General features: G+C 43.7%; 1 protein-coding gene and 1 non-coding gene across 6 annotated transcripts; one reads left to right on the forward strand and one right to left on the reverse strand.

Moving 5' to 3' along the window:
* Positions 1–27,501, forward strand: BDH2 (3-hydroxybutyrate dehydrogenase 2). Of its 5 annotated transcripts, none has more exons than XM_044946164.2 (11): positions 58–140; positions 2,234–2,435; positions 3,364–3,455; positions 4,491–4,596; positions 6,550–6,646; positions 9,077–9,185; positions 17,894–17,954; positions 19,163–19,276; positions 24,122–24,180; positions 24,760–24,852; positions 27,151–27,501. In XM_044946164.2, the coding sequence occupies exons 3-11, from the start codon at positions 3,384–3,386 to the stop codon at positions 27,202–27,204; spliced, it is 765 nt and encodes a 254-aa protein (XP_044802099.1). In that variant the 5' UTR covers positions 58–140; positions 2,234–2,435; positions 3,364–3,383; the 3' UTR covers positions 27,205–27,501. The 5 variants fall into 5 exon arrangements, with proteins under 5 accessions (XP_025146140.1, XP_006047371.1, XP_006047372.1 ...); XM_044946165.2 differs by having other exon boundaries at positions 63–140; positions 4,518–4,596; XM_006047309.4 differs by lacking the exon at positions 2,234–2,435 and having other exon boundaries at positions 6–140.
* On the reverse strand, positions 15,889–15,960 carry TRNAF-GAA. Its single transcript has one exon. It is a non-coding gene; the product is annotated as a tRNA-Phe (tRNA).
* Positions 27,502–27,590: the final 89 nt, after the last annotated feature.

Consider the following 27,590-nt stretch of genomic DNA (forward strand, 5'->3'; position numbering starts at 1 on the left):
CGCCTAATTTTCTAAAAACTGAAACTTGAACTACAAATCCCAACAGGCATTACTAGGCACCTGACTTGCTTCTGCACAAAGGTCTTAAGTTTCTTGCCAGCGCAGTGATCTGGAGGACGCCATGAACTTGCTGCTCTAAAGTAAGTTTCCCAATATATTAAAAAGGAAACTTTGGCGTCGGGGTGGGGGTGGGGGGCGGGGAAGGAGAGTTGTAATTTTCAGAAGTTACTTTGTTCTGCACATTACCTCCTTCAGGATTAGTTTTAGCCGTAAGTTCAGGGTAAGGAGGGATGTTTAAGTTAATTTGAAACTCTGGTAAGTTTTTCAAAATAGCCAAAGGAGTCTATTGTAGACATCCTTTTTCCGGTTCGTCAAGAATTCCTGTAAATGCTCTGTGTCTCTGGACTCTGCATTCTTACTGCGGAGGGTGGGGCTTCAATCCCTGGTCGGGGAACTAAGATCCCATAAGCAAGGTGGGCCAAATAAAAAAATTAGCAATGTGATTCTAATATTTGGAGTAAGCAATCCATCTTGTCTGGTTTTCACGTTGAATTTATTGAAAGTTGCCTCATTTCGCCATTTCAGATTATGTTTGCACTCATTTTTCCAAACAAATGCGTCTTCGTGTAATCGTTCAGTTTATCTAGTTATAAGGCTTTGGATCTAAAATCTGACCCCAGAAAGACAGGGAGGACAGCTTGGAGGAGGCCATCAGTGAGCAAAACGGCTGCCCTGTGCTTCAAGCGCTTTTAAAAAGTAAGCGCTTCTCTAGGTGTCAAAGCTTCCTGGCATGTGCCTTCACAGGGCCATGGGCCAAAAGTCACTAATGACAGCAGTGTAAAGTAGCAGCTTTTTAATACATCATGCTCAGGATTGGGGGCTGTAACTTAACTTTTACCACAGTTTAACTTAAAATGTATCACTCATATAAGAAGGAAAAAAAAAAAAACTGAAATTGCATCAAAGTAGGTCGGGCATCGTGAACGTCCTGCTTCTCCGTCAATCACAGAGCATCAGTGAAGTCGTAAGCTAGTCCCTGGGGGTAGTTCTTAGAACCACGCGCTGTCAGTCTGGTCCTGCAAGAAACTTGACTCCTAGAGAAAGTTACACACGCACGAGTTTTATTAGAGGAAATGCTGGTGTGGGAGAAAATGAGGAGGGAACTGGGGCTGGGAGAACGGTCAGACCACGAAGGAACCGGGGAGCGGACGAGGGGCCGAGCAGGGTGCGCGCATCCTGCTTCCCTTGCAGTCCGCAGGAGGAGCGCCACCGCAGGCAGGCGGGAGGGGCTCGGCGTGTCCCCGACCTGGTTTCGCCTTGGCAGTCGTGCCGCAAGCAGGCACCGGAAATGGCCCGGGGGCGGTGGCCTCGGCACAAACTCAGAGATGGGTTTCAGACCGCAGCGCTGGCTTCATGGTCAGTTACGGGTACCAATTCCGCGGAGCCGCAAGGCCCTGGCTCCCTGTGGGGATTTAGAACCACAAGGTCTTCTCTGTATCCAGGATCAGGAGGCCTGGGTTTGAATTCCTAGCCGTAAAACACTAGGCGAACCACGTAATCTCTTTGAAATCAGTGCACTGGCGACCAGGCCCTGGGTCAGCTCTTAAACACTCTCACCGCTGCTCTCTACCCCTCTATTTGTCCACCGCCACTGCACGACTGCAGTTTCCTCCGAAGGAAACCGCCTGCTCAGTCCCTCCCCAGGCCTGCTCTCCAGTGAGCTTTCCAGAATACACATCTGGTCATGCCGTGCTCTCAAATCCTCCCGTGCCGATTGCCCACAGGAGTAACTAGCCCTCAGCGTGGAGAGCTAGGACAAAGGTTGGAGGCTTGAAAGTGTAGGCAAGTTACCGCAAAAAGCCAAGGTTGGCTGACAAGAACAGAAAAAAGTTCAAAAATAAATGACTGGATCATGTGAGCCCTCCAGGCTAGACTAACTAGCTCTCTGCACTCTTTATCAGACAGGTAATGAGCAGACTCGGAAGGTTATTTTGTGCATGTGCTATCTGTTAGCTCACTCAACACCTACCCAACTCGCCTCCCCCAACCCCTACCCTTTTCACTTTATAAAGACTGGAAAATAAAACTCAAATTCTTAGCCTCTGCTGCTAAAACTGGCCAACAAAACATGGGCTGGAATTTCAGAGGAGGGCTTCCTCCCAAAATAGAAAAGCAAGGTCTCTGAAAGACTTCTGTCTTTTGCTCCCTTCCTTCTTTTTTGCCTGGAATGCAGATATGATGTCTTGGGAGAAAGCAGCCATTTTGTGCCTTGTTGTGTGGTCAGAGGCATACACTAAGAACTGCAGGGTGAAAGAAAGAACTTTGTTCCCTGCAGACAGCCTCATTTGATCATCACTTGACTCTTCACTACCTGTAACCTCATCACTAGCCTTTCCTGTCACCCTGCGATCTGTTACAGTCCAAGCATTGACCAGGTATCTTCTGTAGATCCTATTTCCCCTCTGTCAGACTTCCTCAGTCCTCCCTTTTAAAAATCACTATTTGTGTCTGTTAAAGTGTTACTGCTGAATGCTCAGACTTTAATCAGCAGCACTGTGGGGTAGGATGTTCACATACGGAAGAGTAAGGAGGCCTGACGTTAGTCCTGGCTTTGCTGTTGACCAGCTCTGTGACCTTGAGCAGGTCAAATCAGTTCCCTCAGATGTAAAAGGGGGGTTTGGACAGGCTCTGACTTTCCAACTCTTATTTTTCAATGACTCTCTGAGGCCAACTGTGAAATCGTCCCAAGAGACCCGGAAAAACCACAGATGATTGGTAGTACAGACCCCAAGAAAAGTGTACAAGGGAGGAATCAAGGAGCAGTCCCAAGTAGGGAGGACCCACGCAGTGTTTGCAGGGAGGGGCAGCGGGGAGAACAGTGGTGGGCTGTATCAGCAGCAGGGGCTGAAACGACCTGAAGATGGCTTAAAGTCTGCTGTCTGTCTGTCAGTTACCACTTCAGTGTGTGATAGTCGCTTGGTCATGTCCAACTCTACGACCCCATGGACTGCAGCCCTCCAGCTTCCTCTGTCCGTGGGATTTTCCAGGCAAGGATACTGGACCGGGTTACCATTCGCTTCTCCAGGGGATCTTCCCAGGCCAGGGATCAAACCTGTGTCTCCTGCACTGCACAGATTCTTTACTGACTGAGCTACTAGGGCTTTGCTAAATGTTTTTATATGCAAAGCTAGGCATTTAGGGCAAGCATTCTTGGAGATTGATGGGGATCTTCTCAGGTGGTGGGAATATTTGACAGAGGTGAGTGTCTTCAGGGTCTTAAAGGAGTCCGTTGAACCATTCCTTCTAAATGTTACTGCACAAGGCCATGGGCTACAGTATAAGCCATTAAATACACGTCTGTAGATTAAACCGCAGGTTCCAGGATGGGTCGACTTGATGGGAAGGTCATTGTCCTCACGGCTGCCGCTCAGGGGATCGGCCGAGCAGCCGCGTTGGTAAGTTGTTATCTTTTGTTGCTTGCTTACTAACTTTTGTGGTACCAAATTACAGGGCCAGGTACCATGGTTATTTAGTTCTGCTCTTTTTTTTTTTTTTTTTTTCCCTTTTGTGCTTCTGTTGTCTTAAGTTACAAAAAAGGAAAGTGACTCCTCCGACTCCAGGCAGATGAAGGAATGAATACCTCACATTTATCCTGTGACATCACTGATAACCTTTGACCTGAGAAACTTATCTGTCTGCCTTAGTGTCTCTGCACCATAATAAAGTCACTGAAGGGGCCCTACAGAAGTGCATTGTTTTCTGAAATTATGTCAGTTCAGAGGCAGGACTCCAGACTTATGAGACTATCAAGTTATCTTTGCCTTCTAATTTGTATCAACTTCTCTCACATGAAACCCCTACCTGAGCTAATAATCCACTTTTATTAAGAGGAAAAGTGTTGAAATAACCCATATTTCTTTTATTATTTCGATTTTAGTCACTGCTCAGAAATAGAATACAGGCTGTAAAATCAAAGAAAGGTAGTATTTTGAGAGGTGTTCAATAACTGAATCCTAGGTTTTTTTTTAATATATTTATTTGGTATTACAAAGTTGGGCTTCCCAGGTGGCACAGTGGTGAGGAATCCGCCTGCCAATACAGGAGACACAAGAGACTTGAGTTCGATCCCTGGGTCGGGAAGATCCTGTGGAGAAGGGAATGACAAGCCACTCCAGTATGCTTGCCTGGAGAATTCCATGGACAGAGCAGCCTGGTGGGCTACAGTCCATGGGGCATGACTGAGCAACTGAGCACAAACACACACACACACACACACACACACACAAAGGGACAATGTCAACTGGCAAGCACAGTGTATGTCACATTGTTCTAATTAATGATAAAACAGGTTAAAAATGTGAAGAATGAGGTGAGACTAGGTAGTATGAAATTTCACCTATTTCTTGGGGTGAATAATAGCGACAATAAGATAAAGGGGAGAGGCTAAGTGACTCTCGGTTCACAAGAGCAGTTTAACCAAGTAAACAAAGGATTTATTTGTGCGTTGTGTCTACCAGGCTTTTGCAAAAGAAGGTGCCAAAGTCATAGCCACCGATATCAATGAATCCAAACTTCAGGAACTGGATAAGTACCCAGGTAAGCATCTCTATAGCTTGATTTTGACATTGGAGTCTACAAGGGATTATAAAGCATTAGCACTTTACATGTTGAAAGAAAATTCCTTAGCTGTTCAGCTCCACGGGCCTTCTTTTTTAGAGCCAGATTCTCTGATACCCAGTTTGTATTCTGTGAGCCTGCAGACAAAAATCTGTACACGTAAATGTGTGAACGAAGTTTTTAAGGTGCATACTTAAAATTTTTTATTTATCCAACATGTCAAAGGATTCAGTAGCTAATTATGAAGTCGGATGTGACCATTTAACAGTCCTTGTGACAACTTCTTACTTCTGAGCCCCCCTCCTCTAAGGGCAGCAAGTGTCCAAGAGAAACATGACATTTGTCACAGGCGTAATTTTTTCTAGTAAAATATACATTTAAAATGTTAAAAGAAACAGGTGAAAAGTTTAAGAATGTATTTTATTTAACTCAATATATCTAAAATACTGTAATTTTAATGTACTCATGATCAAAATTATTAATGGGGTATTTTACATTTTTTTCCTAAATCTTTGAAACCTGTGTGTATTTTACACTTAACAGCATGTTTCCAATCAGACTAGCTACACTTCAAGGGCTTAGTAGCCACGTGCAGCCAGTGGCTACTATACTGGAAACAGCTCAACCCTAACATTACGTATCATGACCAGAGACTCTAAGAGATTATTTAGGTGTTTATTACCCCTTATACTATGGGCTTCCCTGGTGGCTCAGACAGTAAAGAATTCGCCTGCAATGCAGGAGACCCAAGTTCTATCCCTGGGTCAGGAAGATCCCCTGGAGAAGGAAATGGCAACCCACTCCAGTATTTTTGCCTGGAGAATCCCATGGACAGAGGAGCCTGGGGGACCAAAGTCTACAGGGTTGCAGAGAGTCACTCAGGCATGTGCGACTACCAGTTTCTTTCTACCACTTGCTACATACACCACACTGAACCTAACTCCAATATCAGAGAGGTTCAGGTTACTCTGAAAGAAATCAGAACAGAGCACTTATTTAGAAGTTGAATAGAACAGGTTCCATGATCAGCACAGATCAGTTCACTGACCTAGTTATCTGCACTGGCCTCGTTAACTGCACGAGACTATCTTCTAACAAATCAAGCTGTTGGAATAGAAAAGCACAGCAGAAAGGCAGCCTTTCTGAACCTTGGTTTCAGTCTTCCCTTTTTGTTTATAAACTTTTCTTTCTATATCCAAAACAGAATAATGAACTATGTATTATTAAAAAAAAAAAAGCTTAAAAATAATGACTGTTGCTTCCGTTCGAGAATATTCAGGGGTTTTTGAGTAGCTGGTGCGGTGTGTGTTTCTCACACCCCCATGCCAGATCTCTTGTGGCCGGTTTTCAAATGTTTCATCTCTTTGTCTGGCCTCTCATTTCTTCTCCTTGTAATTTGGTCCAGAAGTAAGTGATGATACCTTTGGCCGGCAGAGTCATTTCTGAAAAATAACAGAATTAACATAAAGGTAAAATACACAAGTAAAAACAACACCTTATCTACCACCCCTGCCTTTACCCTTCACACAGACAGAATCCAGCATCACTGTAGCAGGGACTTGGCCTCTGGGGGAAAGAATGGGCTGAAATGAGCTGACTCGCAGCGATTACTGCTGGCTTACTGAGAAGCATCTGCTATCGATCATCCCCATGTCACTGTGAAGTCTTTACTCGGGAAAGACCTTTATCATTCAATTTAGAGACTAGAGAGAAGGGGAAGAAGAAAGAGAACTGTTATTGGGAGGTCAAATAGGGAGACTTCAAGATTTTTACTGTTAGTCTTAAGATTATGAAGACCCTACGAATGGGCAGCAATCCTACGAAGCCTACCATACAGATATTACCATCTTCATACTTGGAAATAGCTGAATCTTCAAAGCTAAGCATCCTTTACGGAGACAGGCAAATAGTGCCCTTTGTTTTATATTTCAGGTATTCACACTCGGGTCCTTGATGTCACAAAGAAGAAGCAAATTGACCAGTTTGCCAATGACATTGAGAGACTTGATGTTCTCTTTAATGTTGCTGGGTAATTCACAACTTTTCACTTCCACTCTTCTTACAGAAAACTTTCTGCAACTTTCACACAAAGAATTTTGATAAAGCAAAATTATTCATTGTGAACCATAATATATTCCTTGGGGAATAGGGCTAAAATTTTGGACATAATTTTTATTAAAATTAAAATCAGCAAGTAAAACAGCCGTAGACATTGACATAGGCTTGGGGTCTACAGGGAGTTAGGGTCACTCAAGGCACCAGCACTAACACGAAGCTATTGCTCTTTTCAGGGCTGGTAACAGGCTCATGCCATGGACTTGTCACTGATGCTCTACTAAGACTGATAAAATAATATGAAAAACTTTTCCAGTAGAGTGTCTTTAACATGACCCTCTATCAGAGTACATTTACCAGAAGCCAAGTACTCAGGTTATTGAAATGTGAATGTCCCCAATTTTTTGGCACATTGGCACCCTACTCCAGTACTCTTTCCTGGAGAATCCCATGGACGGAGGAGCCTGGTGGGCTGCAGTCCATGGAGTAGCAAAGAGTCAGACACGACTGAGCGACTTCCCTTTCACTTTTCACTTTCATGCATTGAAGAAGGAAATGGCAACCCACTCCAGCGTTCTTGCCTGGAGAATCCCAGGGATGGCGGAGCCTGGTGGGCTGCCATCTATGGGGTCGCACAGAGTCGGCACAACAAGCGACTTAGCAGCAGCAGCAGCAAGTTCCTGATACCTCCCAAGCTCAGTGTTTCTTATTGGGACAGTCAATCCCAGCAAAAGAAGGTTCACATTGTACCTTTATACACAACACAAAGAGAATGGCTTAACTGAACATCATGGGGGTGGTACCAAGCTTCCTGAACCACGCATGTAAAGCTAGAAATGGAGCAGCTACATGTAGATACAGCCACTGCTGGAACCCACTCTCCCTTCTCAGGCATATCAGTAGATGTGAGTAAATAGGACCTCAGTAGATACCTTCCAGATGTCCCACTTTTCTTAGGTAGTGTTACATTTATACTCCTGCATTGGTAGAAGAATCCTAGAACGTTCTAATATAGTTTTGCGGTTCTACCTAATCATGATTCAGAGTGGAAAAAAAAAAATCTCTGCATTCATAGTTTATCATATGTTACAACGTATGAAAATTAAATTAGAGCAACAATTTGTGATGATCTGGTTTATAAATAATAACCTGCTCATCCCTCATATGAGGATATACACAGAACCATGGAAAAAACAATTAGCACAATTAGTTTTTGAGCATCTGTTAAGTTTTCAGCAACCTAAAGGATACAGAAATAGAGCGTGTGATTCTTGCTGTCATTCAGTTGAACTGGAAATACAGTGGTGCATAGGAATCAGAACCAACAATCTTTTATAATTAATTACATAATTTTGGTCTGGGGACAGTGAAATCAATAGGACTCAAGTGTTTAGAAAGCTTCCTTGAGGAAATGTGACTTCAAAAGAGTGAAGTTTATGTTAAAGGTTTTGCTTTGTTCTGCAGTGTTTACTCAGTATGTTAGAACTGTAGAGTAGGGGTACTGCTTTGCTACTCTGAGATGTTGAGACTTGTTTCCTTGAGTTTAGATTTCTCCTTGAGAATGTTAAATTTGTGCCACCAGAGGGCGCTCTTGAAATAGTAGTTAAGCATTCTATTCTCATTTGTTTTTTTATTTTTTTTTAATGGATTTCCCTGATGGTCAGATGGTAAAGAATCTCCCTGCAATGCAGGAGACCCCAGGTTTGATCCATGGGTCGGGAAGATCCCCTGAAGAAGGGAATGGCAACCCACTTCAGTATTCTTGCCTGGGAAATTTTCCTTGGAGTTTTGATTTCCCTTGAGAATGTTAAATTTGTGCCACCAGAGGGCGCTCTTGATCTTGAAATGATCGTTATGCAGCGTGTTCTCATTTGTTTAGTTTTGGGTTAGGGGTTTTGGGAGTTTTTTAATATGTATTTATTTTTGCTGCATCAGGTCTTAGTTGCAGCATGCAGGAATCTTTCATTGAGGCCCACGGACTCTCTACTTGAGGCAAGCGGGCTTAGTTGTCTTTAGCATGTGGGATCTTAGTTCCCTGCCCAGGGATGGAACCCACATTTCCTGCACTGGAACCTCAATTCTTCACCACTGGACCACCAAGAAATCCATGTTTATTTTTAATGACAGTGATTTTCCTGTGCAGTTGGTATAAAATCTCTTATATTTCTTAGTTTCCAAACTCCTGCTTTCTTTTAAAAGAAGTTTTTGGTCTTAAACTTTTTTAGCTTATGGTGTTAGAATACTTCACCTAATGTACTAAGTGATACTAGGTTTGACTTGTTAATAGTCTTGGTCATGGAAGGGACAATGGTCTAAGCCAATAAAGAACAATGAAAAGGATAAGGAAATTCAATAGAAGTATTTTAGGATGATCATTTTCCCCATTGCTTAATCACTCTTCCAGTTTCGTCCATCACGGAACCATCCTGGACTGTGAGGAGACAGACTGGGACTTCTCGATGAACCTCAACGTCCGCAGCATGTACCTGATGATCAAGGCTTTTCTTCCTAAGGTAAGGTGACCAGCATCGCTAGCATAAGCACCAGGAAATAAGTGGGTCTCCACACTGGACATCCAGAGAGGATCCCCAGTCTGATAATAGCTCGCATACTGACTAACCTCTATTGAACATGTATATCAAGACATTTAATAGAAATGAACTCGTTTAACTTTCCACTTCATTCACTCAAGGGCTATGGGCCAGGCTGCATTTCAGATGAAGAAGGCATCAGAGAGCTAAGCAAAGTCCTTTCGATAATGAAGGTCCTGTGTTTGAGGAGTGAGATGGGACACTATGTCATCAAATAAACGTATAACATGTGGGATGGTTGTGAGTACTATGAATTAAAAAGATGCTAGTTTATCAGAGAGGTCCAGGAGGGCCTCACTGAAAAAGTGTAACTTTCATAGAAGTCCCAGGGGAGTGAGGGAGCCGACGGTTCAGCTATCTGGGATTGGCAGCAAGGAGGCTTGTGGGACCAAAGCAGCCTGATGAGGTAGGTGCTGCTTTATCACATCCAGTGTGCAGAGGGATGAAGCTGGGGGGTTAGATAACTTGCCTGAGGTCATGTGACTAGTCAAATAATTAGCCATGTAACTAGGAAGTGGTTACAGCCGGGATTTGAACCCTAGAAGCTGGGCCCCTTCTTTCTTTCCTCTCTTCCTTTATGGCTGGAGTGACGTTCTGTCGCTGTGCAGGGGCTCTCTCTAGTTGCGGCGAGCTGGGGCTGCTCTCTAGTGGTGCTGCAAGGTCTTCTCGTCGTGGGGGCTTCTCTCATTACGGAGTACAGGTTCTGGGTGTGCGGGCTTCAGTAATTGCGGCTCGCCAGCTTAGCAGCCATGACGCACGGGCTTAGTCGCTTTGCGGCATGTAGGATCTTCTCAGACCAGGGGTTAGTCCTTGCTTGTCCCCTGCGTTGGCAGGCAGAGTCTTAACCACTGGACCACCAGGTAAGTCCTGGGCCCCTTCTCGAACGTCAGTGTCTAGACACACACTCATTGCTTTTCTGTACCCTGAGTATTTGCCTTGAACTCCTGCTTTCCGCCGAGCCACAGAGGTACCAGCAAGGTGAGAGACAGCGTGTGCTAAAGAGAGAGTATTCCTCCTGAGTCTGCTGCCCTCGCATTCACCAGCCTTCACACAACTCATCACCATTTTAAATTTATTTTACAAACAACCATTAAGTGCCTTTCAACTGAGAGTGCCACACTACGTGCTCTGGGGGAGGGGAACAGAAATATGAAAAACACTGACTTCAGATGAGCTTATGAGCCAGCAGTAGCAGACAGCAGAGGCTCAGACAATGAACAAGGTGGACTTTGCACAGAACAGGCTCAGTTCAGGGTTATAAATTGAACCCTAGTGAAATGCAGAAACACTGGGCTGGAAGAAGCACAAGCCGGAATCAAGATTGCTAGGAGAAATATCACCTCAGATATGCAGATGACACCACCCTTATGACAGAAAGTGAAGAGGAACTAAAAAGCCTCTTGATGAAAGTAAAAGAGGAGAGTGAAAAAGTTGGCTTAAAGCTCAACATTCAGAAAACTAAGATCATGGCATCTGGTCCCATCACTTCATGTGAAATAGATGGGGAAACAGTGGAAACAGTGTCAGACTTTATTTTGGGGGGCTCCAAAATCACTGTAGATGGTGACTGCAGCCATGAAATTAAAAGACGCTTAGTCCTTGGATGCTTACTCCTTGGAGAAAAAGTTATGACCAACCTAGACAGCATATTAAAAAACAGAGACATCATGACCTTTGCCAACAAAGGTCTGTCTAGTCAAGGCTATGGTTTTTCCAGTGGTCATGTATGGATATGAGAGTTGGACTGTGAAGAAAGCTGAGCACCAAAGAATTGATGCTTTTGAACTGTGGTGTTGGAGAAGACTCTTGAGAGTCCCTTGGACTGCAAGGAGATCCAACCCGTCCATTCTAAAGGAGATCAGCCCTGGGTGTTCTTTGGAAGGAATGATGCTTAAGCTGAAACTCCAGTACTTTGGCTACCTCATGTGAAGAGTTGACTCATTGGAAAAGACTCTGATGCTGGGAGGGATTGGGGGCAGGAGGAGAAGGGGACGACAGAGGATGAGATGGCTGGATGGCATCACCGACTCGATGGACGTGAGTCTGAGTGAACTCCAGGAGTTGGTGATGGACAGGGAGGCCTGGCGTGCTGCGATTCATGGGGTCGCAAAGAGTCAGACACAACTGAGTGACTGAACTGAACTGAACTGAACTGAAATGCAGGAGAACTGCCCCTCTCCTCCACCCCATCTGGGTTAGATGACTGGCACACTGAATGCTGCCCCAGCCCAGGGCGGGAGATGAGTTTTTTGATGGCAACACAGTTGCTGATACTTTGCTGTGGACATTAAGCCTAACGTCAAGAAGGATACAGAAGAAAGCTAAAAGGAAAATTGGAGAAATTGACTTAGTAATGAAGGAACTTTTTTAATCTACTTCTTTAGTGTCTGGAAGGAATCTTTGGATTGGCCCTGGTGGCTCAGATGGTAAAGAATCTGCCTGCAATGCGGGAGACCTGTGTTCGATCCCTGGGTCGGGAAGATCCCCTGGAGAAGGGAACAGCTACCCACTCCAGTAGTCTTGCCTGGAGAATCCCATGAACAGAGGAGCCTGGTGGGCTACAGTCCGTGGGGTCACAAAGAGTCGGACACAACTGAGCAATTAACGTACACATGGAATGTTGAACTAGCAAATTTTTAAAATATATACATTTTTAAGACTTTGTCCTTTTATTTTTTCTTTTTGGCCAAACTACATGGCATGCGGGATCTTAGTTCCCTTTCAGTTCAGTTCAGTCGCTCAGTCGTGTCTGACTCTTTGCGACCCCACAATCGCAGCACGCCCTTTACCAGGGATCAAACCTGCATCCCCAGCAGTGGATATGCAGTCTTAACGGCTGGACCACCAGGGAATTCCCAGGATTGCTTTTTTTTTTTTTTTTTTGCCTGTTTGGAGTTCATGAGAATCTGAACTGGAGTGTATTTCTTGAAGACTGATCCTTCAAGATCAGAGGAAAAGCAAAGGCTATGGTAAAAGAGCAAGCTTGGGTCAGATGGATAAGCCTGTTTCGTGTGTAGGCGGCACATCTGTACACCGAATGTCTGATAGACACTGGGAAGGATGTGGGTGTAAGGTACAGTGGAAGCCAAAATTTAGACTTGTTAAGTGTTAACTTTTTAAATATCAAATGCTAACTTTCAAATTAGTGAGTTTGCCTATGAGGTAAAGCAACTTAACAGTAATCCATGTGAGCCAGTGACACTCACGTGTAAAAAATCCCAAGAGATATTAATGACTGGGATGAGAAATCAGAAGTCACTTGTCAAGTGACGCTAACGGGCCTGACCCGGGATTTTGGAATCAGGTGTCGGAAGACCTTAGGCAGGCCTGAGCTCTGCCCCTAAGTCACCACGGGACCTGGGAGATGACGCTCTCTCAGCATCTGTTTCTTCTATTTAAAATGAGGGTGATAGATTCCACAATCCTTTCCAGCTGTAATTATGTTCCTTAACTATGATGCACATGTACCGGCTTAGAACTTTCCAGGGGAAGCCAGAGTTTGGAGTCTAGGCAGATTTGTAAGGTCAGGTGGTCAAAACACAGGAATAATACTGGAAATTTTTGTTCATGAATTATTGTTGTTGTTCAGTCACTCAGTCGTATCTGACTCTTTGTGACCCCATGGACTCCAGGGTTCCTGAATAAACATACAGAAAACCATTCCAAGACTGAAAGAGCACTGAAAAAGCAGAGAACGAATTAAAAATACTGTAAAAGGAGGTCAGTGCAGAATCCAAGGCTCATCAGAAGAGAAGATCCATTACAGCAAGGATCCAGGTGTGTCTTGGATATTGGGGGGTCTTCCTCCTTTGCTGAATCTTAGACGGGTCCCTCACACATTGAGGTGCTGACCAGACATTTGCTAGATGAAGAAATGAATCTCGGTTGTCAGTCTGGGTAGAGGTCAGGCGTGGAATCACTGAAGACAAGCCAAGGTCTGCCAAATTTAGGAGCTGAGCTCTGGTCAGTGAGGGCAGAAGAGCTCACAGTAGGCTGACTAGATATAGCTAGAGGGAATCTTTAGAGATCTTTGTAGCACCTGCCTGACTCTCTGAGAAGTCAAAGCTTGACAGCACAACCGTGTCCAGGCACTTCATTTTATTGTTGCACCTGCCAGAGAGGAGCGGTCACAGCAAGACAGCAGGTGCTGAGCTGGTGGTGAGAAGGCAGCTTGGGAGGAAGGCAAGGACTGTGGGTTCTAGAATCAGCCAGCAGACCTGGGCTAAGCACATAGTCCAAGGGTTAGAGGACAGCAGTAACATGTCCCGGGTGACTGTATTCCAAAGCACTGCCTGGGGAATTTATTGCATTTCAGAAGGTCGGAGACTGAACTTATTCAATAGTCCATCTTTATATATTAAACTCTGTGTGTGTGTGTGTGTGTGTGCTCAATCACGTTATCATGTCCGCGTCTTGGTGACCCCATGGACTGTAGCCCACCAGGCTCCTCTGCCTGTGGAATTTTCCAGGCAAGAATACTGGAGTGGGTTGCCATTCCATTTTCCAGGGGATCTTCCCCACCTAGGGGTTGAACCCACGTCTCTTGTGTCTGTCTCCTGCACTGGCAGGCAGATTCTTAACCACTGAGCCACCCAGGAAGCCCCAACTGGGCTACGTATATTCCATGGGCTTCCTGGGTGGCTCAGTGGTAAAGAATCCACTTGTCAATGCAGTAGACACAGGAGATGCAGGTTCAATCCCTGAGTTGGGAAGATCCCCTAAAAAAGGGACTGGCCACCCACTCCAGTATTCTTGCCTGGAGAATTCCATGGACAGAGGAGCCTGGTGGGCTACAGTCCATGGGGTCACAAAGAGTCAGACATAACTAAGTGACTGAGCAGGCACAGCACATGTATTCCATGTATATTAAAAATGGATTGTATATTTCAATTATACCTCCATGAAACTTGGAAAATTAATTAAGGCAGGTTATGTTATTTGCTAAAATGGATAAGAAAATAATTTTAAGGCTTAGTTTTCAGCACTGTTATACTTTGCTAATTTCCCTGGTCTTTTATTACAAGGATTTCTCTTTATTATGATCCTTTTTATTATATAGACACACAAGTTGTGTTAAATATTTTCTTTTTCTGCCACCTTGACCTCACTGGGTCACCTCAGCCTCTCCTTATATCCCTTTAGTCCATCCAACATAAGACCTTACGGTTATTTTAGACTTTCTGCTCTTAAGTACAGTTAGTAGCTAAGTATCAAAACAGAAAGTAAGAGTGCCAGAAGGAAACACAGAATCTTGGCAAACTCATCTCTGGGTCATTGAACCACTCGCCTTCTCCATTCCTCACCTCTCTGGAAGCTGCTGGAGAAACTTGCGCCAATGGAAGTGACTTTTTTCTTAGAGCCCTTTCACTGCCTACGGAGACTCCTCCCCTGTAGAAACTGCGTACTTGCCTTTCATGACAGAGCATGTCCTGGTTTTCCTCCCTGTGTCCTCCATCTCCCCCAGCACTTATTCTGACTCTTCACCATCTCCGCCTTGTTCCGTACAGCCATCCCCACACCCTCTGATTTCAATAAGTTGGTGCCCATATTACCACCAAAATCCTGACTTTCTCTGCCTACTGATGCGGAATAAATAAGTACAGAGACAGAGCTTGGAGAAAGTAGGAAAATGGCTTTAATCCCCAGTGGGCCAGGAGGAGAACACAGCAGGCCACTACCTCAAGAGCTGTGCCCCCCACGTGCGGAATCCAAGGGCATCACATAGACTGGGCTCGCAGTTTGGGGTGTGTGATAAGGAGCGAAGTAGTGAGAGTGTTGCATTCTTTTTCTGGTTTCAAAACAGTCAGAGCTGGCATCAGGTAGCCCATAATTGGGCCTGGCAGTCCAGTAATCAGGTCCATTTGTCTGTGGTTTATCATACTTCGGCCCCTTTTTGAAATGCAAAAAGCTACAAGGGGTAGTCTGCAAAAGAAGGGGGAAGGCAAGCACCTGGTCCATGATGTAATTTACATAGAGTTAAGGGGCAGAAGGTGCAGGTTGTAATTTACATAGTGTCTGGTTAGGTTTGTGAGATACAGACTAGTAACCGTTGCAGTTAAGCCGAGAGTGATTAACTCTTTCAGGCCCGTTTACGTTTCTTCTCTAGCCTGGTCACTGTTTCTTTTCCTTTCCTTGTTCTCAGCAGAGGAAAAGCTTCCTTGCTGTTTTTGCTGCAACACTCATTAGACAGGCATTCTCTCCAACTCTCACTTCTTCCCCCTCAACATTCATGGGTGGGTACCCATGTGAATCTACATGCAGTGCAGGAGACCCAGATTCGATCCCTGAGTTGGGCCTGGAGAAGGAAATGGCAACCCACTCCGGTATTCTTGCCTGGAAAATCCCATGGACAGAGGAGCCTGGTGGACCACAGTCCATGGGGTCGCAGAGTCGGACATGACTGAGCGACTGACACTTTCATACTGCCCATGCCCTTGCACAGGTGTGTATGTCTTGAAAACACATATATGTCTTTTAATTAAGTATAAAGTGGAGTGAGTGAAGTCGCTCAGTCACGTCTGACTCTTTGCGACCCCATGGACTGTAGCCCACTAGGCTCCTTCGTCCATGGGATTTTCCAGGCAAGAGTGCTGGAGTGGGTTGCCATTTCCTTCTCCAGGGGATCTTCCCAACCCAGGGATCGAACCCAGGTCTCCTGCATTTCAGGCAGATGCTTTACCGTCTGAGCCACCAGGGAAGCTGGCAATTAAGTATAAGTTCCTCTGAAAACACTTTCAATTCATAGCAGCTTTTTTTACTGATGTACCCTTTTAGGTCTGGGGCAGAGCTCAGCCATCTGCACTTGAACCTAGCACCTCACAAAGTTCCAATTTATTAAGTGTACTGACTGGCTGCTGGGTACCCTGTCTAGGAAGACAGAACAGTCACACACCCTCCTTTTAAGACCTTCACACTTGCCGTGCGGGATTCTGATGGAGGTATTGTTGGGTAACACTGCCTTAGATGGGGTGGGGGGTAGAGCCCTCACTGCAGGCAGCCAGGTCCCAAGTCCTGTCCGAGTTACCTCGATTGTCTCCACCTCTGTTGCCCACAGACATCTCTGGTCTGTACCCTTGAGCCGTGTCTGACTCTTCGACCCCGTGGACTGCAGTGTGCCAGGCTCCCCTGTCCATGGGATTTCCCAGGCAACAATACTAGAGTGAGCTGCCATTTCCAACTCCAGGGCATCTTCCTGACCTACACTGGCAAGCAGATTCTTTATCGCTGAGGCCCCTCCTTTCCTAAATCCCTGCATCATCTTCCAGTGATCCCCTGTACATGAGGCCAGGGTAATTTTTCTAACCTGCAAATCTGAGCATGCCACTCCCCTCTGCATTAAACCCCTCATTGTCTCCACCGCATTGCCTTCTGGTTTAAACCCAAATTCCTAAATTTAGCCCCTTTGGCCTCTGCAGCTTTCTAATATTCCAGCTTTCAAAACATCGGCCATCCTCTGCGTGCCCCTCAACCTGGGCTGACTCCTCCTCGCCACACCCGACTCCTTCTCTGTGTCGGACTCTGCAGACATGGAGATGATGCACGATGGTACAGGTGGATTTTTGAGTTTAGAATGAAGGAGCTACTGCTGAGATAACATTCCTGCTGCAGATTGTATCGGCCACTTGGATCAGACTGGTAGTTCTAAAGGCAGGCCGGGACTGAGTCGTCTGTCTTTGAATTGCTGGTCGTGACTCTGTATCTGACCACAGTAGGTAGTCAACAAGAATGTGATACATGGTAAGAGTTTTCCATCAGGAACACACAGTAACATTAACATTCATCAGCCTTTCATTTAGTTCAGGGTCCCTTCTTGGTCTTGCCGATGCTCTTGTGCCCCAGGAAGGCAGTAACCCCTTGAGTAAAGTTCCTGCCGATGAGTACACAGGCTGTCAGTTCCCAGGAGTGACTGGGTGAGAGCGTTAAGGCTGCTTCACGGTGCTTAATGTTAACTGTTAATAAGGTAGCTCTGCAAACTATAATAAACGTACATCTTTTATTTTGGGCTTCCTTCATAGCTCAGTTGGTAAAGAATCTGCCTGCAATGTGGGAGACCTGGGTTCGATCCCTGGGTCGGGAAGGTTCCCTGGAGAAGGAAATGGCAACCCACTCCAATGTTCTTGCCTGGAGAATCCCATGGACAGAGGAGCCTGGAGGGCTACAGTCCATGGGCTCTCAAGAGTCGGACACAGCTTAGCAACTAAACCACCACCACCACATCTTTCAGTTTAGTTCTTATTTTTGGCCGTGCTGGCTCTTTGTTGCTGCGTGGGCATTTCTCTAGTTTCCGAGAGCGGGGGCCACTCTCTAGTCACTGCACACAGGCTTCTCATTGAAGTGGCTTCTCTTTTGCAGGACACGGCAGGCTCTAGCTCACATGGGCTTCAGTAGCTACAGCTCCCCGGCTCTAGAGCACAGGCTCAGGAGTTACTGTGCATGGATTTAGTTGCTCCACTGCATGTGGCATATTCCCAGATCAGAGATCGAATCCACATCTCTTCTTTGGCAGGTGGATTCTTTACCACTGAGCCACCAGGAAAGCACCAAATGTACATCTTTTAAAGAGGTAGAATTTTTAACCTACAGAATAGCATGTTTTGGGGGTTTTTTTGGTCTTTGTTCTGTTTTGGCAGATGCTGGCTCAGAAATCTGGCAACATTATCAACATGTCCTCTGTGGCTTCCAGCATCAAAGGTAGGCGTGTCTTCCTCTGGGAATCATGACCCATGGACTGACACATCTTCAGGAGCTTAAGGGTTTGGGGAACAAGCATAGCAGAGATCATGTAACCCACACATGAGTTCAAAACTGCTTTTTTTAAAACTGGAATTAAGCACCAAGCCTTTTGCCTTAAATGTGAACCAATCATGGAACTAAAGTTTGCTTGCTTTGCCCTCCTTTTTTTTCCCCTGTAAATGGATATAGAAATGAAGATCAAAATGGGGGAAGGAAACATTTATCCATTTAATTAATCAAAAAAGATGTACTGAACATCCACTAGATGCCCCTGACCCCAGAGAATCCACAGCCCCAAAGGGGGAGAGAGATGGGAAAGCACACATCTTCTGCAGCGTGATAGGATTACAACAGAGCTCTGCACAGAGTGCCCTCGTGGTACCAGAGACGGATCTCTGCCTGTGGACTGGGGAGAGCTGCACAAAGACGTGTGATCCAGCCCTAAGCGAGAGGTCAAGCTGCATCCACATCTGTGATGCAGACATGGAGATGATGCCTGATGGTACAGGTGGATTTTTGAGTTTAGAATGGAGGAGCTGCTGCTGAGATAACATTCCTTCTTTCAGCAAGGATACACAGTAAGCCCTCCTGGAAGAGGAATACAAAGAAATAGGTTTGGTTGAGTTGTGTTTTGTTTCCCTTTGATTTATCCTTGTTGTTTGTTTGTTGTTGTTTTTTTATTTGGAATCCACCTAAGGGTTCTACCAACTGATGACGAAAAGCTAAGGCTACAGCTCTCACTTAAACGTAGCATCTCAACACAGAAGTCTCACCTGAATTGTGCCAACAATGATACTATGTCCCCAGATTCAGAAACTAGCCCTATTAATGGAGAAGAACTGATATCAGTTTTTTAAAAGGGTGGAGTGTGAGGAAGCAGGACAGTGGTCTCCTGCTTCCTAAAGGAGACTGCTTTTTATTTCTTCCTCCCCTCCTTCTCAGGTATGATATGCCCTGGTGGCTCAGTGGTAAAGAATCTGCCTGCAATGCAGGACACCCAGTTTCCATCCCTGGATCAGGAAGGTTCCCTGGAGAAGGGAATGGCAACCCACTCCAGTATTCTTGCCTGGAGAATCCCATGGATAGAGGAGCCTGGCGGGCTATAGTCCATGGGGTCGCAGAGAGTCGGAAACGCCTGAGTGACTAACACTTGCTTTCCTTCTCAGGTGTTGTGAACAGGTGTGTGTACAGCACAACCAAGGCAGCCGTGATCGGCCTCACAAAGTCCGTGGCTGCAGACTTCATCCAGCAGGGTATCCGGTGCAACTGTGTGTGTCCAGGTGAGCTGGGCACTGTGGGACCGTGAACTTGACCTTTCTCACCTCCTGGCTGCCGCTCTGAAAGGCATCTATGCAGGCTAGTTTATCACATGTTGTGTTGTCACTGGGCAAAGCTCGAAAGAAAAAGAGCCTAGGCTAATAGAGACACAGATGTAGGGAACAAACAGGGACACCAGGGGGAAGAAGCAGAATGGGCGAAATTGGGAGACTGGGATTGACATGTATATACTACTATGTATAAAAGAGATAGCTAATGAGAACTGCCATATAGCACAGGGAACTCAACTCATTGCTCTGTGGTGACCTGAATGGGAAGAAAATCCAAAAAAGAGGGGATATATGTATGCGTATAGCTGATTCACTTTTCAGTACAGCAGAAACAGACACAGCAGTGCAAAGCAACTATACTCCAGTATAAAATAATACAATTTTTAGAAAGAGAAAAAAAAGGGGATTATTAAGATAATAGTCCAACAGTAAGTTGGGATTAGGAACAACCTGCAGATGTGTTAAAAAGCAAAATTCAACCAAGTAAATTTGAAAATCTAATTGGCTGTATTCAATGATTCATAAATCAGGTGGCATCCTGTTTAGCAACTAGATGGATGCTCCAAGGAGTTCTGTACAAATGGAAAGTTTTTATAGAAAGGAGGATGGGGCAAGGAAGTCATTGGCAAAAGAAAAGAAAAGAATTTTCTAGGCTGTGTTCGTGTTAAGTTGCTTCAGTCATGTCTGACTCTTTGGGACCCTAAGGACTGTAAGCCTGCCAGGCTCCTCTGCCTATGGGATTTTCCAGGCAAGAGCGTTGGAGTAGGTTGCCATTCCCTCCTCCAGAGGATCTTTCCAGCCCAGGAATTGAACCCACGTCTCTTACATCTCCTGCAATTGGCAGGCAGGTTCTTTACCACTATGCCACCTGGGAAGCCCTATTCCAGTCTAGGGAGGAAGGGATGGCGTGAATTTTATCATACAGATTGCCTCTTCTTCCTCTGGGGGGAGAGAGGGCCCACGAGGCTGATACCTCACTGGGGCCGACCAGAAAATTCCAGACTGGTTGATTAAGATTCTATTTCTGGTAAAGACTGAAACTGCAGTTAGGTTAGGCATTAAATACAGGTTTGGTATCATGGGCTTTAGCACAAATGATGCCATTTTGATTTAACAAATGCAAAGTATTTAAATGCTATTTGTGTGGATGGGGGCCATTCTAAACCCTGTGATTAACAGTCATAACTGGCCTGGGCTTGGTGTTCTGGAAGCAGGCCAGAATGATCTTGTCAGAGAAAAGGTGAAAAGTAGACTGTACTCCCAGCACAGCAGGAAGGAAAAGGAGCCTTCGGACACAGGGAGCCACTGAGTCAAGTCAGTCACCTGGGGCGGCCCATAAGCAAAAAGGAGGGATTAACACCTTCCTTTATGCTATACAGAGGGGGTCGGCAAACTGTGGTCTGCAGGCCAGATCTGACTCACCACCCGTTTTGTAAACACAGTTTTATTGGAACACATCTCACCCAGTTTGCTTCTGTACTGGTTAAGTCTGCTTTCATGCCAAAGTCAAAGTTGAGTAGTTATAACAGACCAAATGGTTCTCAAAGCTAAAAATACTTTCTCACTGTTGACTAAAAAGTATGCTGGCCCCTCATGTACAGGAAAGGAGAAAAGGAGAAATTATTATTAGTAGAAAGGACATTTATGTTTATACTATACAGCAGTCTATTAAGTGTGCAATAGCAGTGTGCCTAAGAAAACAATGTGTATATCTTAATTCAAAAACATTTTATTGCTAAAAAATGCTAACCATCATCTGAGTCTCCAGTGAGTCATTATCCTTTTGCAACAGTAACAGCATAGATCACTGATCACAGATGGAGGGCCGTTCCCTCCCACAGAAGAGGAAGGCAACATATGCATACCTATGGCTGATTCATGTTTGTGTTTGGTAGAAACCAACACAATTCTGTAAAGCAGTTATCTTTCAATTAAAAAATTGATTAATTAAAAAAAACAAATACAGTAATAATGAAAATGTTTCAAATATTGCAAGAATACCAAATGTGACACAGAGTCATGAAGTGAGCAAATATTATTGGGAAAATGCTGCCAGTAGACTTGCTCAAAGAAGCATTGCAAAGACCTTCAATTTGTAAGAAATGCAGTATTTGTGAAGTGCAGTCAAGCAAAGTGCAGTAAAATGAGGTCTGCCTGTTCAGGGTGCTGAAGAGGAATTACCACTTCCTCTCTGAAACCAAATTCAGTATTGCATGTCCAGAATCAAAGTTTCTCTTCATAGTTCACAACTGCTCTTGGGGGGTGGGGTGGAGAAACATTTCACAATTACCCGTGGGACCTTTCCAAACCCGAGGGGCACACCAGAATTCGGGGAAGGAGTTGATGGGGAGCACTGTGTATGGTTTGGAAAGCAACACAGGGGATTCTGATGTCATCCTTCATGGTCTCCCCTTGGTTGAAAACCACTGACTTATTAGATAAAAGAGGAGAAGCTACCAAGTAACCTTTGAGCTACAGAATTTCCATGATTGAAGTGTTCTGTTTAATTTTTCTTGGACCGGAAAGGTAAACTCAAGTAACACTAGCCAAGAGGAGGATCAGGACTCTCCCGGCAGTCCAGTGGCTAAGACACTGCGCTCCCATTGCAGGGGGCCCAGGTTTGATCCCTGGTCAGAGAACTAGATCCCACGTGTCTCAACTGAAGATGCTGTGTGCCACAACTAAAACAAATAAATAAACAAATGTTTTTTTAAGAAAAGAAAGAGGAGGATCTGACAGGAGAGACACAGTTTTGCTAGGTTTTAACATACACACTGGTGATATTGTTGGCTATTCTTGGTGCCATTTACCCAGTGGAATAAAATGTCTAATGATTTGGAAAATGTGGTTGTTTTAAAGCTGGACTTTTTGGAAGACTGGAAAATATATCCTCACACTGTCTGGGACAGGGAACTAGCTTTGACTCACTGAGCCAGTCACAGAAGAAAATGTGACAAGGAATGAGAGTCTGGGATGGTACTGATGGACAACACTTCAACACCAGACTGGTGTGGACGATGGCAGGGTGCGTCAGTCTGTGCGGGGACTCGGCGGAGTCAGGTGGCTGGAACCGAGGGAGAGGACTAGGCTTGCCTCTCAGCCTTCACTTGTTAGTTGCTCAGTCGTGTCCAGCTCTTCAACCCCATGGACCGTAGCCCACCAGGCTCCTCTGTCCATGGAATTCTCCAGGCAAGAAATACTGGAGTGGATTGCCATTTCCTTCTCCAGGGGATCTCTCTGACCCAGGGATCAAGCCCAGATCTCCCGCATTGTAGGCAGATTCTTTAGTGTCTGAACCACAAAGGAAACCCTTAGTCATTAATACCAGTCACATGTAAGATATGGTGCACATCTGCCCCAGTGGGCAGCAAGAATTTTGAGGAGGTTGTCTTGAGCACACTGTTGGTAGAATTGTGGACTCTAAGGAGGCTGTTGATGAGGGAAGTGAGGAAAATATCATCAGAAATTGGATAGAGAGAGATTTTTATTATGTGGTGTAAGAAATTTCATCAACACTATTGCCTGCAGTAACTGTGAAGGGTGGAAAGTGTTCCTGATGAGCCAGGCGATGTAGCCAAGGCAGCAGCCACCCATCCTGTGGAAGGTTCCGCCTGCTCACAGTAAAATGTGAGAGCAGAGAAACAAGCTAAGGACAGGGCTGTTAAACAGCAAGAAGCCAGGATTTTTAGGTTTCGAAGATTCCCAGCCTCTCCAGAGAAATGGCAAACGATAATAAAATTGAGATTCTGGTTCTGAAGGAGGGAGATAAACTGAGAGATTGGGACTGACGTACACACACTACTCTATATAATGTAGATAACCGAGGATCTACTGCATAGCATGGGGAACTCTACTCAATACTCTGTAATGGCCTCTAAGGGAAAAGAATCTAAAAAAGAGTGGATGTACGTACACGTATAACAGACTCACTTTGCTGTACACCTGAAACTAACACAACGTTGTAAATCAGTTATACCCCCATAAAAAGTTTCAAAAGAAAGAAATTGTTTCCAAGCAAATGTCCAATCCATGACATGCCCAGGAGCATGGTCTAAGGATGGAGCTGAGGCTATGACTGTGAGATCACTTTTTTATGACCTTAGAAGGATCATGTGGTCTTCCTGGAGTAATACTGTCAGCAGAAGAAAGGCTCTGTAAAGAGAATTTGCAGATCACAGAAATTAACAAAAATGCCTGGAAAATTAACAAAAATGCCTGAGAACTTGTTCTGTAAGGAATGTGAACTAAGTGGGATTTAAAGAAAAAAAATTTTTTTAATTCATTTATTTATGGCTGTGCTGGATCTTCATTGCTACATCTGATAGCTCACAATTTAAACATTTTTAGTCATTTTTCTTGTTTTAATTAAAGTAATTTAAAGTTATACTTTTTCAATGAGAAATATGAAACAATGGTTAAAATAGGAATTTGAAACCAATGAGAATTTCAAGATAATGAGGAAAATGTAGAGCCACTTAAGTTATCCATAAAGTATCATGTGAATGTGATGAGACCAAAGTGCGTCCTGGAAATGCTGGGTGCTTCACCGATAGTCCCTGCCTAGTATGACAAAGAAGAATAGCTTGTGTTTTTGAAAAAATCATAGAAACATTATTAAAGAAGTTATAAGACTCTTAAATAAAAGGGCAGGCAGGTAGAGGGGAAATTGTCACTCCATGTCATGAAGAAAAATTTCACTGATCATTGAATGATACAGAAAGCAAGTTTAAAGTTTAATTGCCAATTTCTTTTTCAGTCTAAGTAAGTAACCAAGCTGAATGCCCTCCTTTTATTTAGGAACAGTTGATACCCCATCTCTGCAAGAAAGAATACAAGCCAGACCAAATCCTGAAGAGGTATAGCTACTGTTTTAAATGTTTAAATCCTGTGGTTTAAAAAAAAAAATTCCACTTCCTTACCTAGAGTAGACAAATCCGTAGAGACAGAAAGGTTGAAGGGTGGTTGCTAGGGGGTGGGAGAAAGTGGGTCGGAAGTTGTTTTATAGGTATGGAGTTTCAGCTTTGCAAGATGAAAAGAATTCTGGAGATTTGTGCCACAATAATGTGAATGTACTTAACACTGCTGAACTGTACACTGCACTTGGATATGATGGTAAATTGTATATTATGTGCATTTTACCACATTTTTAAAAAAACATAAAAATGCCCTCTTCTTTAGTACTAACTTTCTGATCCATCATAGTGTCTATAGGTTTTAATATAAAACAAATAGTTTGAGTAGCTGGGGAGTTACCATAGTCCTGTTTGGTCTGCAGTTAATGATATTATCAATAATGATATTGTCCTGTATCCTGTATCATGCATACTTAGTCAAGTCAGTGGTTCCTTTGTAAATTCCTCTTGCCTTTGACCTCCTATAGGAGCATTCATAGTTCAGCTCACATCACTGATGTCCGATATGGTTTCTGGTTACAGGCACTGAGCGATTTCCTAAAGAGACAGAAAACAGGAAGATTTGCAACTGCAGAAGAAGTAGCCCTGCTCTGCGTGTACTTGGCTTCTGATGAAGTAAGCACTGTTCCTCCTGGGGGGTTCATTATCCTCAATCACTTTTGGCCACAATTTGCTGATCAAAATAATGTAATTTAGGATGTGATCACATGTAGGTGCTAAGATGTTGCACTTACAAAGTAGGGATAGGTGCTGACTTAATTTGCTTGACATTAAGGCCACTTTGACTTCAGCCACCAACTCATCCTCGTTCAGCTTTACATGTTGCTAAATCTGATAGCAAATGAAGCGGTAAAAGATTGAAAAAAAATTCAAATTGCTCAATTTAATTAAAATTAAATGGCTCAATTTTATCATTCTTTTCAAAAATTACCAACTTGGGAAGCAATATAATGATTAAGCAATGACTTAATGTAAATCAAACCAGTGAACCTCCTAAATTGTGAGAGTTTCAAGTAAAATGGGGAAAGGGTAAATCAGATTTGCGTCCAGGAGGCAAAGAATTAGCATCTGGTGCTTTCAGTTTTATTAGTGATTTGTTTAGAAGAATCCCCCTACATCCTCCTTTTTGCCCCTGTGAATTCTTACTTGTTTATATTCATGTATGGAAATTCATAGTTCTGTCTCTTTCCACTTTGCATGTATTTAGTAACCAGTTTCTTCCTTATTGGCTGCTGTATATTTTGTGTGTGTGTGTGTGTGTGTGTGTTACTCGCTCTTTCTGACCCCATGAACTGTAGCCTCTGTCCATGAGATTCTCCAGGCAAGAATACTGGAGTGGATAGCCACACCCTTCTCCAGGGGATCTTCTAAACCGAGGGATTGAACCCGGGTCTCCTGCATTGCAGGCAGATGCTTTAGCATCTGAGCCACCAATGACATACAGTTGTGAAAACAGAAACTTTTTTGTTAGAAATATTTCCTATAAGGTATAGAGCACAAAAACATCCCCTGCGTTTTATGCCTTTGAGTAATAACCAACCAGGAAACTAAAAAAAGAAAAGCAGGGGTAGGTGGGAGTAAGGAGGTGTGTTACTGATCAGTCAGCATCTCCTGAATGAAACTTGTACACATCCGGTAGTTGGTGAATGTGACAAATGCAGAGGTTGAAATGTTTTAGTGACAGAGCAGTGACTACTTCTCAGAACTATTTGCAGCAGTTTTTCATAGCTGAGAAAACTACTGGACAGATTGTGATGGAACCAGTATATTGACCATTTTGATTTCTCTGAATCCATGTCTTCAGAAAAGCTCATTTGATCTGGGGGTACTGCTGATAAGCTAAATTGCCCTGATTTAGCCAGAGCTTAGGTTAGCAAATATTTGGGAACACTCTGGCTTGAAATACACAACAAAAGGACCTTTGCCTTTTAAAAAGATCCTGAAGCATCCATATGCGATCAGACAGCCTGCCTTTTAAAAAAACTAAGTGAAACTGGGGGTTGTTTCTTGGTAGAGTGACTACTAACCCACTCATTTATCTAAATACTTTATATGCTCAGTTTTCATATATTGTACTTTACAACACTCTGTACTCCTGTTATGATGTCTTTTCCTTCCTACCTCTTCCATTATTTTAGGTTTCAGATGTATTTAAAACTAAGAGCACAGATTTGAGTCTTGATTATCCATTATCCAAAGGTTTAAGTTAAAATATTTATAAATCTCTACCACAAGAATCACTTCAGCTTTAATTCTTTGGAAAAATAAAAATTCTATGGGAAAAAAAACCAGAAATTTTTAAGCTCCTTTAGTTTTATACAGATTTAGATGTCTGAAACTAGTATAGATTGTTTTCTTGGTGAATAGATTACAGTAATTATTATTCATGTAAATTTAAAAAATACATTTAGTGCGATTCAGTTCCTGGAATTAGCCATGTATATTGATTAACTAAATGTACATCTTTTTAAACAAAGTTCTGTTTGGTGATTGACATGACCACTTTATGACTGACACACTTGATGATGTTCAAAAGTTTATTAGTGGCATAAAACTCAGCTAGTTTAGAATACTTCTGAGTTTCAAAATGAAAATGCACTATTTTAGCCTATGCTTTATCCTAATTCAGGGAATAGCTCCGTATCACAGAATTTTAATTTTCTGATTCTGATACCAAACACTCTTAGAATGTGACATGCATTCAGACACCAGCAAGAGTCCAATTAGCCCCAGATCACGAGACCACTCAGCAGTTTTAAATCATCTGGAATTTAATTCATGTTTTTCTAACTGCTCTTTGTTAAGTGAGATTTCCTAGTACTGTGAGAATAAACTGTTCAGCTGTCTCAGTCAGGAAAACTGAAGAAACGCAACCTGGCTAACTGTTCGGTCTCCTTGTCTTTACCACTGCAGTCTGCCTACATCACGGGGAATCCTGTCATCATTGATGGAGGCTGGAGTTTGTGACTTCAGTCAGGGTCTCCCTGCTGGGAAGGCGGGCCCTTCCTGACCACAGTGAACCTACTTACGAAGAAAACTCACCCATCCTCTCTTTCCAATTAACGGCAAATCAATGAAAATGAAACCTTTTGATGATGTCATTGTTCACAAGAATCTGAGTCTTTAAATACATTAATCTCTTTCTAGTCTGTTCTGAAATCATTGTAGTTTGGTGAGATAATGAACTCACTGCAAAAAGAATATTTTAAGAATAAGCCTCAGTTTGTAAGCATGTAAAAATTAAAATGTGAATATGAAGAAAAATAGTTGTTTTTTTTTAAACAGTATTCATTTCTATTTTATTTCTATTTCCCAACATTCAGATATTTTTGTACAGTTCTGCATTGATCTCT

The sequence above is a fragment of the Bubalus bubalis genome, chromosome 7, assembly GCF_019923935.1.
Source record: "Bubalus bubalis isolate 160015118507 breed Murrah chromosome 7, NDDB_SH_1, whole genome shotgun sequence".
Taxonomy (NCBI): Eukaryota; Metazoa; Chordata; class Mammalia; order Artiodactyla; family Bovidae; genus Bubalus; species Bubalus bubalis.